At 32.9% G+C, this 17156-nt stretch overlaps 1 protein-coding gene across 1 annotated transcript; it reads right to left on the reverse strand.

The window, feature by feature from the left end:
- Positions 1–1604: 1604 nt before the first annotated feature.
- On the reverse strand, positions 1605–3937 carry LOC112511551 (subtilisin-like protease SBT1.9). Its single transcript, XM_025117227.1, has one exon. It carries the CDS (start codon positions 3930–3932, stop codon positions 1638–1640), a length of 2295 nt encoding a protein of 764 aa, XP_024972995.1. The 5' UTR covers positions 3933–3937; the 3' UTR covers positions 1605–1637.
- Between the last annotated feature and the right edge of the window lie 13219 nt (positions 3938–17156).

The raw sequence follows: 17156 nt of genomic DNA on the forward strand, positions 1-17156 counted from the left end.
TTTCATTAAGTAATATATGAAACAATTTCATAACCATATATAAAATTTCATTAAGTAATATATGAAACAATTTCATAACCATATATGAAACAACTTCATCAAAAAAAGTATTATATGAAACAATTTCACAAGATTAAACAATTTCATGTTTCATAATTAAGATAACGACAGATGAGAATAGTTTTTACGGTTTTTACAAATTGGAGTGATTTTCATTTGATCGTTCATATATATATATATATATATATATATGTATATATATATATATATACATATATATATATACATACATACATACAAATAACACATATACACATGTATAGATACGACACCAACACATAAAAATGTGTACATATAACACATAAAAATGAGAAAATAGGAAAAATTGAAAAATCTCTCAGATCAGCAAGGGATCAGCGAGGGAAATGTGATTCCCTCGCTGATCACATTTCCCTTGCTGATCAACGAGCGATCAGTGAGGGAACTTATTTTTTGACAATTTTGTCGTTGATCCCTCGCAGATAAGCGAGGGAATTGTCATATTTTCTTATTTTCTTGTTTTTATGTATTATATGTACACATTTTTATATGTAGGTATCGTATGTATACATGTTCGGTCTTATTGGACCTTAATTCATTTTATTGGAATTTATTCGGTTTTATTGTGTCTAATGAGCTTTATTTGGTTTTATTGGATCTTAACCCATTTTATTGGGGTTTGTTCGGTTTTATTGAGCTTTAATCCATTTACCGGACTTTAATAAGTTTATTGGGTCTTAATGAACTTTATTTAGTTTTATTGGACTTTATTCGATTTAATGGACCTTAATAGGTTTTATTTGCTTTTATTGGGTCTAATGGGTTTTATTCGATTTTATTAATTAATTGTAATAGTCTAATCATATTCAAATCAACTGTGTCCCCAATCAAATTAAATGGATGAGCTTGCTAAACTATGTATCGATATTTTTTTATTAAATGAATTTGAATATGTGGATCTAATTAAACAAAGTGCCTCTCAAGAAGCAAGAAAAATGTAATTCCAATAAATATTAAAAATTAGATATATTTTGATGTTTTTGCCTAACGCCTATAAACTATCTTCCAGTTTCACAGGATCAACTAGAATCGGACGATTTCCGCTCAAATTTAGTTAGAACATTCTCTCTCTTTAAGGGTGTTTTTGGACCGAAATATAATGGAGTTTCACATGATATCAAATCCATGGTCTAGCTACCACTATACGGATTTAACGTTTAATGGCTCTTCCAAATAGTAAACTTTTCTAATGGGATTTTATATGCTCTGAAAGTTATGTGACCTATGGCTCTTCCAAATAGTAAACTTTTCTAATGGGATTTTATATGCTCTGAAAGTTATGTGACCTCACAGGCTCACACAGTATAACATTTAGATATAAATCCAAAAAAATATATAAAAGCTGTCTCTCACTCACACGTCAACTTCATATGTTATCGATCACAAAAGTCTAGCCAGATAAGATGAAAGACATAAGGAATCTCTTGAACTCAATCATATCGTTAATTATGGGCAGTTTTATTAGAGTGACTCTGCTGTGCTTGTTAGGCTTGTAGCAGCAATAAAGACGAAATTTATGGGTGTCATTTACCAATTAATTAAAATGTGTCTACTGTGCCGATTAGGCTTGTAGCAACAATGGGACTTCTGACTACTATCTTTCCTTTGCTTTCTATCCAACTCAAGAAACCATACACCACTTCATCTTCCAATGTATTCGGCCCTTCTATTCTTAACTTGTAGCTTTGCTTCTCATTCTTTGAACGGAAAATCAGTTTCTCCGGCGAGACACTGACATTTATCCCACTAATCGCCGTTAGTTTTGCCGTGAATGTCGAACTTCCATCCCCGACGTAAGTCACTGTTCTCTTAAAGACATGAACAACTTTAGCCGTCGACTTCGTGTCATTCCCGTTGAAATAGGCAATGAAAGAAGGGTAGTTTATGTCCAACGATGGSTTGSWGCAATTGMAGGTTGAAGATCTTGTGATTRTWTGAATTTGAGWYTTSGTAAAATTTAAMCCACAGAGAAGATTRACATAATCTTCCRYTTTRATGTCGTATATGAGTCCAGGRTTCAAGGCYTTGTTYGGTGAAACATGGCCAGAACCCATGGCCAAAGGAGTTGCTGGATTGTAGTTATCGCCAATATCTTGGATGGGWTTKAASGTRTTGTCYAGAATCTCCGATGTAGTCATCATRGCSGATCGGATGGCTGACGGACTCCACTCWGGGTGAGCTGCTTTAAGTAGAGCRGCCACCCCACTGGCGTGAGGACATGACATAGAAGTGCCCGATAGGAGATTAAATTTACTATAAAGTTGTTCSTGTYCTTTCTGRATAKAAGMCGAYGRKAYGCTRTCRGGCCAGGCYGCYAATATCMRTGAACCAGGAGCMGTGAGGTCAGGYTTYAARACCACCGGACAASYATAYGARGGACCTCGTGAGCTATAGCTAGYCASCCTTGGTGCTGGCTTTGTYMTGAGACGAGTCCCATGGAACTTCATACTTGCTTTGGCTTCACCATTATCGAGTTTTTGGATATAATCTGTGACTATTTTACCCGACTGTAGATCCAACAACAAGACTGGATATGAGCTTTGCATGTAGGGTTCAAGATCAGTGCTATTGGTTATGAAAATAGCCCCCAAAGCATTTGAACTTTCAACCATATAAAACTGTTGGCTCAGTGTGTCATTATTGTCGAAACACACAACAATCTTTCTTTCAAGTTTATTAGCTTCCATCTCCTTCTCACAAGCTCCAATGAAAACCATCGGGGCTGGGTTCGAACTTGAATTTCCTGGATAAAGAGCAAAACCTGTGACAGAAACTCCATTGCCAAGAGTTAATATCCCGGTGAATGCACGATCCATTGTACTGGCGGCAACAGTGAGAACCCATGGTGTTCCATTGTGGAGTGACCTTAAATAAGGTCCATGGTTTCCGGCAGATGCGGATACGAAAATACCCTTCTCCATGGCTGCAAAAGTGGCTATCGCAATGGGGTCTTCGTGTAATGCAATACCATCTGCTCCAAGGGACAAGGAAAGTACATCAACCCCATCCATGATTGCTTGATCAATGGCAGCAAGAATATCAGAAAGGAAAACACCTTCTTCCCAAACAGCTTTATACACGGCTATTCTAGCATTTGGAGCCACACCAGTCGCTGTTCCAGTTCCATATCCAAAGTACGTTGCATGTCTCACGTAACGCCCAGCTGCAGTTGATGAAGTATGAGTTCCATGGCCATCTGTGTCACGAGCAGAATTCATCGAAAGAGTTGAGTTTGGGAGGCTCGAGAGAAGGCCTTTGTTGAAATAACGAGCACCAATGAGTTTCTTGTTGCATAAAGAAGAATTGAATTGAACGCCTGCTTCGCATTCACCCTTCCATCTTGTCGGAACTGCACCCATTCCATCGTCGTTGAAGCTCTCACTCTCCGGCCAAACTCCAGTGTCCACGAGCCCAATGATAACATCCTTCCCATAGYCYGCAACCGGCCATGCACCGGATTKTGAACTCAGYCCGAGAAATTGARTGGAGTGAGTTGTGTCGAGCTGAACWKTAGCATCTTTAATCGAAGAGAGATAKCCTGGTGAGTTTTTAACAATTTCAAGCTCTGATGGAGAAAGAGTTGCRGTAAASCCATGRATAGCATTTTTGTARCTATAAACAAGTTTCGAGGAAGAAGAGGTGGAAACGGCGGTGGTTGTGACGGCGGCAATGGAGTCAAGGGTGGCCGTGAACCAGCTATGATGGCTAGAAAACGATTTGGGCATGGCGGATAAGTCCATGTTGACTATGTAAGTTTCAGAATTTGCTAAAACAATAAGTGAATTGGATATGGAGAGAGAAAGGAGCCACACATACAAGATTTGGTTCGCCATTGGGAATGAATCTGTCACTCCCGTGAACTTACAATACCTTTGATCCATTAATTTATAGTGTCCTTTAAAACTTTCCATACAGCTCACTTTTCAAGGTTCTTGCTTCTTTTTCTCAGTATTATTCCATTATAAAGAACCTTTCATTGACTTCCCTTCTTCAATCAAATTTAGAGCCATGTGGGGAAGAAACGGATGGTTACCAACCATATGTATCAACAATAGATTTGGTAGGAAAAATATCTAAGGACTTTTTCTTAAATCTACATAAAGTTAAATGATTATGCGATTTTAGATGAGTTTAGTTTACTTAATGTTTTCTTTGGAAAAAACTGAGGTATGGTTTGGTACGCAGACATGATTAAGCAGGACATGACTTGGCAGAATTGGATATGACAAGAGGACAGGACTAGACGAGACAAGTGTGTGTCTGGTGTTTGGTACAACTAAGACTGTATATGACAAAACTAGACAAGTTGTCCCTAAAAGTTATTTGATGATTTTATATATCATATAATAATTATAATTGACAAAAATAAAGTAAATATTTCAATCATGAGCATATTCATACAATATTTTACTATATTATATAACGTTTATAACTTATTAATACGTATGATTTTTTATAACTAATTCATAGTCAACTGATAAATATATTCAATACAATATAAGTGTTTAGCCACAATATAGAATATGSAAAWWYAYWAMATAAAACTAATAACCAACATAAGAATCTCTCATTCTCTCAAAACCACACAAATTCATAAAATAAAATCGAGAGACACGAAATAGAGATGTATATCGCTGCATTTCACGATTACACTTCTAGTATTTATTAATACACGTCATTATAATTAAAATGCATCTTATACACTTTTTAATATATATTAAAACTACTTTACAAGCATTTCGATCGCATAATAGAATTTGTTAGAATTGGATTCCATCAAAAGAAGTGGAATTTGAGTGAATTAGAATGAATTCAATAAAGTTTGAACATGCGTTTGGTTGGTAGAATTGAAATGTTACGAATTGGATGAAATTATAATAAATGACAAATACTCTTCATGACATTTTCATACATTCTTGTTTAAATGATAAATATAATGATAAAATTAGTTGGTGGTTGTGGTGACATTAGTGTCACGGTAGCAATGAGGTGGCAACGTTGGTGGAAACGGCAGTTGTGTAATGGTGGTGGTGGTGGTGGTGGTGGTGGTGGTGGGGGGGGTAGCACCAATGGTGATGGTGGTGACGACTATGTAGGATCAAGAGTCCAAATGTATAATATCTTGAGTTCATTTCATTACATTGTGCATACCAAATAGTTGAATGTAATTTGGTTAAGTAAATTGATCATTACATTTTCTTTAGACTCCATAAGAATCATACGAATCAACCAAACGGACCTTAGATATTTGGTATACAATAAATTAATTATACATATTTGATGTATAATAGTATAGTTTTCTTTAAATTTTGTTATTAAAACTAATTTGATAATTTTAACATATATTTCATAAATCAATAAATAGTACTTATAATTGATAAACACCAAGACAAATACGTTAATTCAAAAAATCACGTGGTAGGAGTAACATCAACATCGGAATTGGCTAGGGTATAAACTTCCGGATTTATTAAAAACGATAATGTTATCTACCAATTGTTATTTTAAGATTTTTAGATGAAATAGGATCAAGTTGACGATGACTCAATTATTTGAGCAATAAAAAATTACTTATATAATTCTTCTTGATATATATAGCTAAATTTTAAAATAAAGACGACATAAATGGAGGTTAGAGATTGTTTAAAAAACGTCATCAAGAAGATACGTTCAAAATAAATGTTGTTTTAAGAAGGAACTTAACAACATGAATAAATATATGTATATATGATGAATAATTAAAATATAATATTAAGACTAATTAACAATGATTGGTTATTGATATGATTCTCTAATGTTAGCTGAAGTATGGACAAGTTTCCCATATTCTTTTTCGTACTTATTCTGTCTTTTAATTATTCTTTTATTTTTTAAGTACTGTCTAATAAATTAACATATATAGATTAACTAATCGGATGTGAAATCTTATAGTTCTAGAAATTCTAAGATAAGATAGTTTATGGTTTAATATCCTTGATTTGCAATTGCTAGAAATCTAAAATACGAAGAATGTGTTTGGAATAGAGCCCTTCGTTTATTGTTGTCATGAGGAATATGGTTACATGAATCGAATAAGGCATAATTTAAAATAGAGATGCATAAAAAAGACCAGGTCCAAAGCCAACCTGTCATATCGAGACCTAGTGGGTCTGAAACCGGGTCTGAGGCAAGCAAAATTATTGGCGGTAGGTTCGATCGTAGGTCAGGTCTGGAAAAGTATGATCATACCCTTTTTCAGCTACAGGCCTTAAAAAGCACGAACCTTTTTTTTTCTCACTGAAAATAGGTTTGGAAGGCTTGGACCCAAACCCGTAAACTCTTAACCTTGTGCATCTGTAATTTTAGATACAAGAATGATGTTTTTATGTGTTTTAATATAGGGAAAGGTTACAAAACTTTGTCAAATACATCCTATTTAGTTTTATAGTTGAATTGAATTTTGTATATATGTGAATCCCCAGGGTTCTTTTAAGTGGGAGCTACTTAGACATCACATTAGTTGTTAAATGTTTTTGGCTTTTTTCCCAACCAATTTATGTTGGTTGCACATATAATTACATATTTTATTATGTTTGTATAGTCTTTTGGGTACCTAACGGCTATATAATGGTTTTTATCCTTGTCTTCCTATCATCTAATCCAAACCAACGTCTGAATTGATCTAATGTGGGTAGTTGTTTTGGTAATATAATAACATCGTCTGAATCAGTCATGAACCCATAAATCGTTCAAGTCCATAAAATATGGCGTCCCATGTCAGCATGTCAATATCCCACATTTCTCCTCTTGAACTACTACTCTAATGTCATTGATTTGTCATTCTCTTCATCTGTTATCACGTCTTGATTTGTCGAAATATTTGGTTTGGTGATCAAGAGGAGATGGAGTGGAGAGAGAAAGAGATCCATGATGTTTGAAATAAGGTTAGGGTTATCAATTATGAGTTTTTAAATTATATAGAATCTAATTAGATGAAATAATATTACTTTTTTTTAAAACTTATAAACAAAAATTAATGTTATTAATGTATAAATAGATAAACTTATCAAGTTGTCCATGAAAAAGATAAAATGATAATGGTTGCTCATTCAATTATTTATTCAGAAATTTTTTATATATTCATTCAGAATCAGTAAAAAATCTGTTATATATATATATATATATATATATATATGAAAGGATGAGAGACTCTTGTACATAAAGGATATGCCCCATGCGTCTTAGAAGTTAGCTAAGTTGGCCACACAAATGTATTTAATTATATATATATATATATATATATATATATATATATATATATATGAAAGGATGAGAGACTCTTGTACATAAAGGATATGCCCCATGCGTCTTAGAAGTTAGCTAAGTTGGGCACACAAATGTTTTTAATTATATTCGTGCATGATGCAAACCGTTTTGCCTATTTGCCCATCCTTTTTCATGAGGACCACTCAACTCTATATGTGCAAAAGAAAACATTAGAGTAACGTCTGCCATACGTCCCTACATATATTATATATCTACAGTTGGATTCTAGCGAAAAAGGAAAAATGAGGTGAGAAGTATGAAAATGGATCTTCACTTTTTTTTAATGTATATTAGGATGAAATGCATCGGATCAATCTTAGTATCCAGCACGATTCATGGGTGGGTTTGAGATTAAAGATATTCAAAAGTCCAGATTTCTTCTTACGCTTATCACCTTTAACTCTCATTCTCACACGATTGTGGCACACACACACATATATCCATAGTTCATTTGAGAAGTACTAAATGTCTGAGAAGTAGAGAAGTGATTATAGCTTTCATCTGGTCAAAATTTGCAGTTTTAACTGTGGAACACCGGATAATTTCTCATATGGTATGCGAAAGATACATGGGTAGTTTCGTAACTTTTACGAATAGGTGGCAAAACAATTGCATATGTGAACACTTGTGATTCACATATGAACGATTTAACTGATTCACATGTGAATACGTGTGATTCACATATAAACTATGGGTTCACATATGCACTTGTTTGCCGCCTATATATAAAAGTTACGAAACTACCCGTCTATTTTTCACTTGAACAGTCAAAGCCATAATTCTTGATCAATATTGACCGTATGAAGGGCAAGGATCGCGTTTCTACTTCTCACTCATTTAACACTTCTCAAATGAATCTCTCCCTATACGATGAGAAGAAAAGTTACAAAGAGAAACATAAGGGGAGATCTCTAACCTTGTATCAATCTTATTTTAACGTCAACACTAATGAGGTGCACCGAGATGCACCGGATCAATTCTCTGCTAGTGCAATTCATTGGTGGACATGAGATTAAAAGTGATTAAGCGTCCATCTTTCTTCTTATATGCTTCTCACATTAACTCTTTTCTCACATGATCATTCACCTATATATATATATATATATATATATATATATATATATATATGAGACCAATGATTTTTCGTGAGACCGTAAGACAATACGTTTTTAGGCGTTTCGACAAGTTTTTTGGAAAACTTTTTAAATAAAGTGTCGTATAACTATTTTATTCGATACTATTTGAAAGTATTCCTATAAAAAGATTGGTTTGTAAGACACTTCTCAAAAGTGTCTTATAAAAATAGTTAATACGACACTTTATAATAAAAGTGTCCTCAGAAAATTTGTTAAAATGCCCAAAAACGATGTATAAACTTATCGTAACGATTTTAAATGAGATTTGTCGTGTAAACTTAAGTTATACAAAACATTTTAATAAGAAATTTAAACATTCTAGACGTCTTATAAAACTAATTTCGTTGTAGTGATTACATATACTGACCTCAAATACATATAAATGTTACAATAAACAAGGAAAAACTACATTCATGATTCTCGGATAGCAAACAAGATTAATTACCATTTAAGGAAAATAATTAAGTAGCAGGTAGGTATGGTGGTTGTTGATGGCTATAGTATAAGAATACTAAAGAGGAATACTTTTATCTATTAATTTTATTTGGAAAATATGTCGTTAAAGGATGATTAGTCGCAAAACCGTCATAAAAGTTGGTGAAGAAATTGTAGGTTGGGTAATTCAAATCAGTGACAGATTATTCAAGCATTTTCTGGACGCTCCCTTGATATTTTCTTGAAAAACATCGGATTCTATTACCGAACCATCAGTATTTTCTAATAACCGACAAAAATATCCCTAGATGAATTTTGAGTAAAAGTCATAGTGAAAACTGAAATTGGTTAGATTTATGAAGTTATCGAATAAAGTCATTATTTTTACTTACTTAAAGATAACATTGGGCATCAAAATGGATTGTTGGTAAGCGTCTTTTACCCGGTAAGCACATATCAAGTAAAAATCTTCTCCCTTAATTACCGGATAAGATTCTTGATCCTGGCTATATTTCTTACTAGGTAAGATTCTTGATCCTGACTATACTTTTTATCGGGTAAAAATATCGATCCTAACAATGCTTACATGTTAAAGCACTTTCTGTAAACTTTTGATTAATAACTCTTAATTTTATTAGAGCATGGTCTCTCTAGCTTATTCTTATCTATACTATATTATAAAGCATTTGACAAAAACTCTTAAAAATCATTTTTTATGCATGAAGTACCGTATATCGATGCATATTACTTAAAATTCAAGATTACAAGTAATTATACATAAGTACAACTTATTAAAACTTCATGCTTGAATTCGTGTAACTAACTACGGATAAACATAATCAAATAAAAGATAAACATCTCATTTTAAAATGTAAAAAATCTAAAATATAATTAAAATAATTATTGAGTTCTAATAAAATAATTAATTATTATCTTTATAAGAAAATTATATTATTAATCCAACTATAAATTACTTTGTTATTGAACCTAAATTATATTATAATAAAAAATTGAATCAAAAATTACACAAAAAAAATACTAAAATAAGAATTTTAAATAGTTAATTTGATACTAATATCGATATTTTTGGCAAATTTTTATAAAACTTTCAAATTTATATTTTATTCAAAAATAAAAATTTCATCGCTTTTTCAAAGTCACATAGAACCATACTATAACATCGACTGAGATAAAGAATAAAAATAAAATATTAAAATCAAGATATATCTCGCTGCATTGCACGATTACCCTCTAGTTTTATTAATTGAGGCGCCGAAAATGATTACAAGCCAATTTCTTTTAATTGTTGCTCTACTTAATTCCATATTATAACTACAAAAAAGATTATTATCATGAAATGGGAAAAGTTTTCCCACCTCTAAATTCCTTTTTTTGACAAAATAACCAAGATTTTGTAACCAAGATTTTGTAAGTTGATGATATAAGACATTTTTCTTTACAATTTTCTGACATTTTCTGACACATTCAGATGAAAAGTGGGCCATCGTAAAAATAAATTGAGACACCCTAACTTATAACACCGCAAAGACATACGTCCATGTACAAAAAAGCGACGCTTGCAGCACCACAAGGATATGCCACAGCTTACGGCACTGTAAGAACACAATACTTTACGCACTTGCAATTTATATGTTGTTTTATGTATAAAAAATATTCGGAAGTGGGTAGAAAAAAATAATTGATAAAAACACAATCAATAATTCAAAGACTCTAAGCAAACAAAGTGGCGAGTCATCCATGCAATTATCTCAAGTGGGTTGCTTCCATCTCTTTCCCAACATGAATCTATTATTAGTTGGACGTTGTCGGGCATCTTCTAATAGACTTTGACAAAAAAAAAAAAAAAAAAAAACTTCCGATTTCGATATGGATGGGTAGATATCGAATGTATTGACTTAAGAAGACTAAAAAAGAAAGATGTCTTGTTGATTAACCTGTATATCTAACTCGCTATGCAAGCCGATTAATTTCAGGACGACCATTTGTTTTGCGGGTAACCAGAGTCACCGCATTTGAATCTCTGTGGTCACAAGGGATTTTTAATTCGCCTTGGATTTGAACCTGTCGAGGTACTTTTGACCTTTTGAGTTCAAACTCAAACCAATTAGACACCACCCTTATGGTTTGTCTTTAATTTGTTTGTGATGTGTATGTACCGATTGATCAAAGGGACAATAACTGAGCACCAGCCAATCTCTAATTATGAGTTATCTATATGACAGATAAGGAATTATGGTTATACTAATGAAACACATATCAAACCAACATAGTTAAATCTCTAATTTTAAAGCAACAAAGTACAGTTGTGTATGGATAACATCTATAAACTCATTCAGATCCGAAAGAATCCAATCCCTAACAGATTACCAACTAACTAGCTATATGATAAATTGTTAATCCTCGTATATTTTTCCCTAAATTAAATGCCCTCTTATTAATGTGCTCAAATGTTAAAAACGAACAACATTAATTAATTTGTTTTTATACTTTGATAGGTTCGTAACATTTTGGAGCGAAAGGTGGACAAACTGAGGTAAAAAGCAACGAGTTGTGAGTTGCTAATTGATGTGTGAAGCCGTGACATTTCAATCATATTTCACTCTCAACAAGCTCGGATTAAGGTAATTTAAGGTCATCTGAAGAGCCAACAAATGGATCTACGACTTTGATGTTTTCGTGTCTACAAATTCAAGCTGTATCTAAGCCGAAAGTAATGTTGAAGTGAGAAGAACAATAAGAGCTGAGTGGGCTCCCATGCTTCCCCTCATTCGATTATTGCAAGAGGAAAAAATATAGGCATTTGTGCTTGAATTTGTGGGGTGCCCTTAGGTACTTCAAAACCAAACTTAATAATAGAAATCAAACATGGGTGGGATGGTTAGATTAGCACTCCACATACAAGAGCTCACGGCTTCGAACTTAGTTTTAAGTAGAGGTTCAATTTGTTATCTTTATAAATTTTCGGCTCCAGAGCCAGCCAAGCCCTACAATGCTATTTCTAAAAATACTAACAGCAAAAATATAGTTAGAACGATCGAACTCACAACCTCATATACAATTCTATACACACTACTAGGACTATATTTTTTTAAATGTTTTGTTTTTCTTCTCAATACCAATTCATCTTAAAAATCATCGATTTTTATCTCATTTTCAAGGCAACATAAATTTATTTTAGAGATCATGATCGATCCATTTGATAAAATGTATTTTATAAATTCTCTGGTGATCCGTTGGTAATCACCGACATAAATTTTCCTGAATGATTTTTATGGATAAAAATCATTTTTCTTATTAACCTGGATATCCAACCCGTTATGCAAGCTGACTAATCTCAGAGCGATCACCTGCTTTATAGATAGCCCGGAATCACCGCATTTGAACCTTCATGGCCACAAGGGGATTTTTATTCCTTCTTGGATTTGAACCTAGGACCTCCAGGTACTTTTGACTTTTTGAGACAAACTCAAACCAATCAGGCACCACCCTTATAGTTTAAAAAAACATTTTTTTTGTAGTATAAAGTAAATAACATCTATTAAACACTTCTAATAAACATTTGATAAACAATCTCTAAATAACTTCTAGTAAAGCATGGTATGTCAAACTTATAGAAACCACTTATAAAATGATTACTAGCTTCTTCTTCTTTTAAATTTCTTTGCTTTACTTAATTCAATATTATAACTATAAAAAATACTTGATAAAAACACATTCAATTATTCAAGAAACAAAAACTCAAAGACTCTAAAGTCGTTTACCAGAACATTTACCCAATAAACGCTTATCGATTAGAGTCAATGTATATATTTATCTTGCCGGATAAGATTATAAACCATTAAGCCGGTATTGTATGCAACAACTTATCTGGTAAATGTTAATCAAATAAGAATCGACATCCTCATTTACCGGTAAGACTATCGGTCTTAATTATCGTTATTAATTACTAGGTAAGATTATAAATTATTATCATATTCATCTGATAAAGTAAAATGACAGCAAACCATAAGCAATAAAGTGGCTAGTCATCCATGCAATTATCTCATGTGGGTCAACCAAAGATGCTTTGATCCTTTTTCCAATATGAGTTTACTATCAGCTAGCTGGATGTACGTTGTCGACCATTTTCTAGACTTTGGTCACTATTAGCTAGGTGGATGTTGTCGACCATTTTCTATAGAATTTCACCAAAAATAGACTTTCTAATTCTGTTGTAATTGGATGGGCATATATCGAATGTATTGACTTAAAAGACGAAGGAAAGTTGCCTTTAATTTGTTTGTGATGTGTTTTAAATTACTATAAACGTACGTCCGTATGTGTAATATATACGAGTCGATCACAAGTATAATAGTTGAGCACTAGTTAATCTCAGATTATGAGAAAGCAAGTAATTTCAAATAAAAAAAGGATTCAACAACTGAAAACGGACCTAAGCGAGCAAAACAAAACTACATGTTTACTATAATATTTTGGTGATTTATTTATTACTTTTCATAATTATAGGCTTTAAATAATAATGTTGAATTTAAAATTATAATTTCTAATACTAAATGTTATTAAAATTTAATCTTAATGTATTAATTAGTTACTATTAAACTTAATAATTGTCGAATTAGAGTTAATCTCAACCACACATTTAAAATTCGTTTGATTTAACGGGTCAAGTTTACGTAACACCAATGTTCGGATTTCCAATGGATTATTTAATTTTAATTTTTTTAATTTGTGAGTTTTAGAAAAATAAATAAATAATCTGTCAGTGATTCGGCGCTAGTTACCACGGATTATTATCATTTATCATTTATTTTTAGTTAATTAATCTGTCAGTAATCAATCTCTTATTACCATCGGATTTCAAATCCATCGGTAATTACCGATAGATAATTTTTTTTAATTTTTTTAAATTGAATTCGTTAGTAACCTGTCGATGATTTGTCGGAAATTACCGACGAATTTTAATATCTGTCGGTGGCAATCTATTTTCTAGCAATGATTAATTTTATTTCCGGTTCATTTTCAATGTGTAAAAAACTTTCATTATTTATATCGTTTACAATATAATATATACCATATGTTACAGATCCACAAAACATGGCCCTAGAGATGATTAATAGGGTGTGACAAAAAAAAGTAACACAATTCTCTCCCAAATTAATTTTGGTCTTTCAATATAGAAAATTAAATCAAGATTAAACCTATACCCAAATACCATACTTCTTTCATTCCAAAAATATAACTTCTTTAATTTTTTCAAAAATACAATATATTTTATCTCGTAACAAATATAAATTTATTTATTCATCTCATTGATAAATCATTACGAAATATTTGTGATGACAGACTCTAAAGAAATAAATTCTATCAAGAAAAAAGATAGAATAAATACAATGTTACACTCTTAAGTTCAGAAAGAACGACAAATTTAAAATTTAAAAAAAAAATCAAAAAAAGGATAAATTTCTTTTTATCAATCAATATCTGATGACCTCAGATGAAAATCTAGATTTAACATCAACCAAATAACAAAACCAAACTTTAAAAGAGTCTAGATCAAGGTCAGGTGTTGTTAAAACTCAAATACAATTGCTATTTCAAAGATACATAAGATGTCTACAAGTAGTTAGATCTTTCATCTGCCTCTAACTAGAATTCAATCCAACTAAAAGTCTCTAGTACATTCTCCATCAAGGACTTGAAGCACGTGTCGATAGTGAGTTCAAGCAGTTTTCATCATAAATGTAAAACGGTAAAACTGAAAGCTTACTCTTTTAAAACATAATTTCTCGAATGAAATATCTTTATCATAAATCAAACGTACCAGATATGCAAAACCCATTAAATAATCCACATATTTGATAAATATCAAGTAAAACACATCAATACTTTAAAATGGACATCTTTGGCATGTACAAAGTTTCACAAAGCAATTTGAACTCAACTTGCTATGTTAAGTTAAATCTAGATTCCAAACCCCAAACTATAACTTCCATTGATGAAGACTCCACCATCTTCCAGTCATCCCCAACAAATATCTATGTTTTCCAAACCAACCACTCGTTTAAGTCTATAAATGAACCATAAACGAGTATAAGTTTTAGATCCACGAAGATCTCCATACTAGAGATTGAAATATTCAAACCACAATAAGATCTTGAGATCTTCCAACCAAAACCTTCCATGGAATCCTTCCAACCCTTCAAATTCGAGCTTCCATATGTCAAATCTTTGAACTCTTTAAGGTAAACTACATCAAGATGCTCTAGATTTGAGACTAAATCTCCCAAAAGTCACACCCAGGAGGAGATAAATGGAGAGGGGGAGGAAATGAGATTAAACCCTAAAAATCGGACTTTTAAAAGGTCCAGGTGCAATCCCGCGACTTAACTCACGTGGCTAGTCTCTCGTTCTCTAGGGGTGTTTTCCAGATAGTTACACTACCTTGGTCGCGACCTAAGTCACATGTCAGGTCACGAGGATCTCTGTTTCATGCCCTTTCATCGATTTCCACATCTGATTCGATCCTCAACTCTTTTAGTATGACAATTATATAAAAACCCTGCTTCCTTACCAACTTGTATGCCAAACGGTCACGAAAAGACTCTAAGCGAGGGCTCCGAAATCACGGGTATTACATACAAATTTGGTTTGTATTTTGTCGGAGATAATACTCTTTCTTTCTGTAACTTTGAAAATACAAGTTCACTATCATAGTTTGTAAAAGTGTCCGGATTTGATCCATTCTCTAAGGGCTATTAAAAGAGATCGTTAAATAAGCGGCATTTTAGACTTTGTCACCTTTCTCCCATTTTTCTTTAAAAAACAAAACAAAGATACAATATATAAACCCTCCAAAAAAATCCATTTTCCATTCATCTTCTACGGTCGAATCGTTGGACATCTTCTACGATCGAATCGTTGGACATGTTCTCCAGTCAAAATTAAACCCTCGGACCAAACCTAAATCCAGTCACCAACATCAAAATCAAAAGCAAACCTAACATCAAATCTATACCTTAAAATCAAAATTAACATCAAACCCCTAATCTTAAATTAATTGATGAACCCAAATCCAAAACAAAATCAAATCAAACCCAAATAAAGGTGTCTTTCCCAAATAGGTTCAGGTTTAGGTTTCAATTTAACAGTTGCGTCGTACCAAAAGCGTCCCTAAATGGGAGTAGTTTAAAACTCGATGCTAAATTAGGGAAGTAGTTCAAAATTCTTTGCTAAAGCATATATGCTTTGTTGACTGTGTTCGGTTGACTTTCTACACATGTATGCATCTTTTACTATGCAAAAAGCAGCGTACTTTATCTTTTTTTTGTTTGCTGAAAATCACAAAATCTTTCGCTGACAAGATGTCAGTACATCTGTACATGTAATTAACAACCGATGGATTGCCCACGGTAACTAACTCCATCATTTGGTGGATTCACTAATGTTTGGCGGTTGATAATGGTTGATCAGGTGTTGGGCTACCCCATGATATCTTAATCAGTCTTAAAACACGTGCACTGATCTTTGATTGAGTAACCAACTTACAATGAAGGAAATTGACAAAGCAAGAAAGGTAAAAACTGCTGTGTATTTTATTTAACCAGAAGCCAGCCTTTTATAGGCTTTACATAAAACAGAAAAAGGCTAAAAAGTAGGAAAGACCTAAGAAACAGTAAAAAGGAATCAACAGCTAACCCTCTAAAGATTTTCCTTTATTCTAGCACTCAACTTTGAATTAGAGACTTAGTCTTCAATACTCCCCCTTGATTCAAAGTTAGTGATGAGTAGATGATCTCGAAATTCTTCAAACTTGGCTCTTGGAAGAGACTTAGTGAATAAGTCTGCTAATTGTTGCTTTGACTTGCAAGATATCAGCTGCACTTTTCCTTCAGCAACTAACTCTCGTATAAAGTGATGTTTAATCTCTATGTGTTTAGTCCTACCATGTAATACCGGGTTCTTTGTCATCGCTATTGCTGACCTGTTGTCACAAAATATGGTAGTGGCCTTTTGTTGTGTCTGATTCAAGTCACTCAGCACCCTTCTCAGCCATACAGCTTGACAGGTTGCTGCTGTCGCGGCAACGTACTCGGCTTCTGTTGACGACAAAGCCACTGTAGCTTGCTTCTTTGATGCCCAAGTGACTACTCCTGATCCAAG

The sequence above is a fragment of the Cynara cardunculus genome (genome assembly GCF_001531365.2).
Source record: "Cynara cardunculus var. scolymus isolate 2C chromosome LG 4, CcrdV1, whole genome shotgun sequence".
NCBI classification, from domain to species: Eukaryota; Viridiplantae; Streptophyta; class Magnoliopsida; order Asterales; family Asteraceae; genus Cynara; species Cynara cardunculus.